General features: G+C 60.5%; 1 protein-coding gene across 1 annotated transcript in view; it reads right to left on the reverse strand.

Annotated features, from left to right (window-relative positions):
* ARHGEF11 (Rho guanine nucleotide exchange factor (GEF) 11) overlaps window positions 1-4,535 on the reverse strand; it is a gene marked incomplete at its 3' end in the record, with an annotated part of 11,190 nt that overhangs the window by 3,969 nt on the left and 2,686 nt on the right. Inside the window, exons 6-18 of the mRNA XM_009079251.1 lie at window positions 4,406-4,477; window positions 3,687-3,806; window positions 3,422-3,476; window positions 3,266-3,342; window positions 2,640-2,768; window positions 2,450-2,530; window positions 2,037-2,138; window positions 1,734-1,832; window positions 1,237-1,279; window positions 856-952; window positions 661-783; window positions 497-520; window positions 1-117 (exon numbers count right to left, since the gene is read on the reverse strand). The exon at window positions 1-117 is cut by the window's left edge and continues 11 nt beyond it. Coding sequence (XP_009077499.1) covers window positions 1-117; window positions 497-520; window positions 661-783; window positions 856-952; window positions 1,237-1,279; window positions 1,734-1,832; window positions 2,037-2,138; window positions 2,450-2,530; window positions 2,640-2,768; window positions 3,266-3,342; window positions 3,422-3,476; window positions 3,687-3,806; window positions 4,406-4,477 — 1,139 coding nt within the window. The remainder of the gene's footprint in view (window positions 118-496; window positions 521-660; window positions 784-855; window positions 953-1,236; window positions 1,280-1,733; window positions 1,833-2,036; window positions 2,139-2,449; window positions 2,531-2,639; window positions 2,769-3,265; window positions 3,343-3,421; window positions 3,477-3,686; window positions 3,807-4,405; window positions 4,478-4,535) is intronic.

Here is a 4,535-nt window from a genome sequence, read left to right on the forward strand (position 1 = left end):
GGAAGCCACTTGTCCCTGTCCGGGAGGACCTGAGCCTTGTCGCTGGCCGCGCGCTGCTCCCGGCTGCGGATCCCTGTGTGGCCCATGTAGGTGCTGAGGGCAAAGGCCATGGGGGAGCTGGAAGAGAGAAGAGCATGAGGCGGACATCCCACACCAGGACCCCAGAGGAGACAGTGGCAGAGGTTGGGAATTCCACTCCGAACCCTTAACGGGCTTCTGTGGCATCCTGAGGGGCTCCAGGGGCAGGGAAGGTCCATCCTGCCCTCCCCAGGGTGGGATGAGGACGAGGGAGGAGGGAGGGAAGGTGAGGAGCCATGAGAGAGGGTGAGCTGAGGGGGCAGGAGGTCACACCAGCACAGCAGAACCCTGAGGGAAGCGTCCACCCTTCTCCACGTGGCCAAGGCAGAGCTTGTTGGAGGCCACCACATCTCCTCAACCTCAGGCTCCTCAGCTCAGCACCATCACCTCCCTCCTGCTGCACCCCAGGGCCACTCACCTCCTGTCCTCCTCGTACTTGGAGCTGTGGAGGGACAAAAGAGCTTGTTTGGGACAGGTCATCCCACCAAGGCCAGCGCTGCCCCCGCTCTCCTCCCACCCAGGCCAGGCTGACCCTCCCACCTCCCCCTGCCCCAGCTCCAGGAGGGCAGTGCCAGCACTCACAGGATGTCCCCCAGCTGGGCCAGCTGCTTCTCGGCCACCTGCCGCTCCTTCTGGGGGTCTCCATCCAGGTCCAGCAGGTCGTTCTCCCCGTACAGACTCCCCAGGCCCATTGTGCGCTTCGTCCTGAGGAGGAGGAAGAGGGTCAGGGCCTTGGTGTGGGAGCACCTGCTGTGCCCAGGGTCACCCAGGTGGTACCTGTAGTCCTGGATCTGCTCCTGGATCTCGGGCATCACCATCTCCTGCGCCTCGGAGAGCGCGGCGCGCACGTCGTCCCCATTCCGCAGGCGACTCTCTGGGGGATGGCAGAGCTGGGCACTTCGGCCAAAGTGGCACGAGGGAGTTTGGGCAGACCTGGCCTGGCTGCTGGTCCCTCCCTCCCAGAGCTGGCCCAGGCTGGGACAACCTCTCCCACTTCCCATCCATAACAAGAGCCTCAGGATCACCAGGAGTGGGAAGATCTCAAGACCTCCAAATCCCAACCCTGGGCACATCCTCATCCCCGTTTGGCATCCCAAGGAAGAACCCCTGGGCAGGGCAGAGGTGCTGGTTGGGATGCCCTGGGAGCTCCTCACTCACCGATCTCAGCCAGGAGCTGCTCTGACACCTTCACCCGGAGAGGCTGCAGAAGAGACAAGAGCAGAGCAGCTCAGACTGCTGCAAGGACCTTTCCCAGCTGGAATGAGCTGGGATTGTGCCCCTCAGCCCTGCTCTCCTGCCCCATCACCCTGAAGCAGGAGCAGGGAGAGATCTCCCAGCACCCAACACACAACCCCTGGATGGGATCAGCTCCTTCCAAGGGGTCACCAAGCTCCAAGAACACCCGTGGGAGCTCCTGGAGCCTCATTCTCCCTGCCAGGACCCTCCTGTCCTGCCCCAGGCAGCAGCACTGTGCAAGGTGTGGCCAAGCCTTGTGCAACACCTTGTGCTCCTCAGCGAGGAGGAACCACCAGCAGCTCTGTCAGTGGTGGGACCACCAAAACTGCTCCAGAGGTCACTCCCAAGCACAGGACAGGAGGGGAATGGTGCAGGGACAAGGACTCCTGGGCCAGGTCAGGGCCTGGACATGCTCTTACCGCGTTCCTGTCCAAGAAGATGTTCCAGATGTCCTTCCCCAAAGCTCTGGAATCCTTGGGTGGTGTCTGCTGGCAAACCTCAGCACACAGGTAGAAGAGCTGCAAGGAGAGGAGAAGGAGAAGGAGGATGAGGATGAGGAGGAGGAGGAGAAGGAAGGTTTGGGAGCGAGTGAGGAGCGAGAAGGCTCAGCCAAGTGGCTGTGAGGTCATGAGCCACCAACAGGAACTGGGCATGGAGGTTTGGGGAGGGCACGGGGGAAGTGCCACCCTGAGGAAGTGCCACCCTAGGCAAGTGTTCCTCACCAGGGCACTGGGATCTGCCTGAGAGAAGATGTAGCGCAGGAAGACACCAAGATGTGCTGGTCGGGACTTCAGTTTGCTCAGGTCCTGGAACAGGGAGTCACACTGGGAGCAGAAGGAAGAGTCAGTGAGGAAGGAAGGAAGGAAGGAAGGAACTCCTCTGGATCCTGAGGTCAACCTCCACCCCCTGCACCTCAGATCCAGCCCAGCCCTGGATGTTCTCAGGAAGAGTTTGAGGTGGACAACCCCAGCCCTGGATGTTCTCAAGAGGAGTTTGGAGCAGACAAACCCAGCCCTGGATGTCCCTGGAGGAGTTTGGAGTGGACAAACCCAGCCCTGGATGTCTCTGAAGTGCCACCAGGCATGAGGAACCCCAAAGTGATCCCCATGGACAAACTCCAGGACCCTGTGGCCACCATTACCTCATTGTTGAAGTACCCTGGGTCACAATCCTCCTCGGGGCCGATGATGAGTGGTCGTCCCATGCGCTCCAAGCCCTGCCCAAGGAGAGAGCTTGGAGTTAGGACCTGGACATCCAACTCTGGGCAACACCTGAGGGTCCAGCACCCCTCTCCACGCAGCAGGACCCCCCCAGCCCCAGCTCACCTGCTCAGGGGTGAAGGTGTCGGAGCCTTGACGTCGGTGGTGCTGGAAGAGGCGCGCGGAGACCACCGGAGACGTCCGGGGGCTGTCCAAGCCGTGGTCAGACAGGACGGAGTTGCGGTTCAGGGACATCTGCTTGGGGTGGCAGCAAGATGTGAGATGTTGGGCATGGCCAGGGGCACCTGGGGCTGTCTCAAGAGCAGTTCCCAGCTCAGAAACCATCACGAGATGAACCCAAGCCTGATGGAGCTCAAGAAATGCTTGGTGGGATTGTTGGGGTGTCCTGGGCCAAGAGGTTGATGGTCCTCAAGGGCTCCTTCCAACTCTGAATGTTCTGTGGTTCAAGGTACTTGGAAACCACAAAACCTCTCAGGAACCACCAGAACTCTGAGATCAGGAGCACAAACCACAAGTTTTGGAGACACTTCACTTTGGGGGTTGTCACACTAGGATGAACATGATGAGCCCAGGAGATTCCAAGCTGGGCCCACATGGCAAGATATTCACTTGGTTCAGGTGACCGTGAAGTAGCTGTGGTGGCCAAAGGAGGTCCTTGACCTCTAAGGATGCTCATCATCCCTGATCCCAGGGCTTGGGCAGAGTTGGGGTGGCCCCAAGGCCTCTCTCACCTCACTCACAGAGGGGAATCTCTCTGTCCCAGACTCCAAGCCACTGTCACCATCCTGTGAGTCCAAGGAGAGGCGACCTGGGAGCAGAGGAGACACTGGGCCATGTGTGCAGGACACAGGGACACAGGGACGAGCCCAACCAGCAGCACAACTCACCTTCCACCAACCTGAAACCAGCTGAGCCAGAGTCACTGCTCAGCCTCCCTGAATCCTGCGGTGGGAGAGGCTGGGATCAGTGGGATGACCCCAGAACATGGAGACACCCAACCCAGAACACGGAGATACCCAACCCAGGGGTGGAGGAGCCACAGCAAGTCCCACCACAGAGCTTTAGCCAACCAAGGATGTCTCTGCTGCTGCTCCCACCGCCTTGGGGGTGTCCCCAGGTCCCCGGGAGGGTGGCAGAGATGGTGCCACCTACCACGGAGCCACCTGTCTCCTGGAGGATCTTGAGCTGCAGTTGGCTGACGCGGCGGCGAGCGCCTTCGATCTGCTCCTCCACCGCCGCCCCAGGACTGCGGCTGTGCAGCTCCAGGAAACGCTGGGGGGACAAGGGGACACTCACACCCGTCCCAACGCCCACCAGACATGGGGGGAGAGGGCAGGTGGGTGGGGAGGTGTCCAGAGAAGCTATGGTTGCTCCATCCCTTCCAACCCAAACTGTTCCCTGATTCCATCTCCAGCACAGTTGGCAGGTTGATGGTTGGGCTTGATGACCTTACAGATCTCCTCCAACCTTGAGGACTTGACTAAGGTGTCCCTGCCCTTGCCAAGGGGTAGGATGAGAGGAGCTTTAAGGTTCCTTCCCACCCAACCCATTCCAGAATTCCATGTGCTGGTTCAGATTGGGTGTTAGGGATCAATCCTTCCCTGCGAGGTGCTGAGGCACTGGGATGGATCTCCCAGAGCAGCTGTGGCTGTTCTATCTCTGGGAGTGTCCCAGACCAGGTCAGATAGGGTTTGGAGCCACCTGGGCTGGTGGAACATGCCCCTGGGTGGAACTGCATGACCCTGAAGCTCCTTCCCACTCAACCCATTCCACCATGAGCTACGAGGCCACCACTGAGGCATCACCCAGAGTTTCTCCACCGCATGCCCATGGAGGAGCAGGTGCCAGCAGGCCCAAGGGACCTGCCATACCTGCAGCTCTGCCTCCTCCTGGCGCAGCATGTTCCGCAGGATCTGCGTCGCGTGTTTCTGCACCTCGGGGTCCTGTGGGGCACAGGGATGGGCAGGGTGGGTGAGCTCGGCCTGGCCCTTGGCACAGCAG

This window comes from Acanthisitta chloris, unplaced genomic scaffold, assembly GCF_000695815.1.
Source record: "Acanthisitta chloris isolate BGI_N310 unplaced genomic scaffold, ASM69581v1 scaffold8147, whole genome shotgun sequence".
NCBI lineage: Eukaryota > Metazoa > Chordata > Aves > Passeriformes > Acanthisittidae > Acanthisitta > Acanthisitta chloris.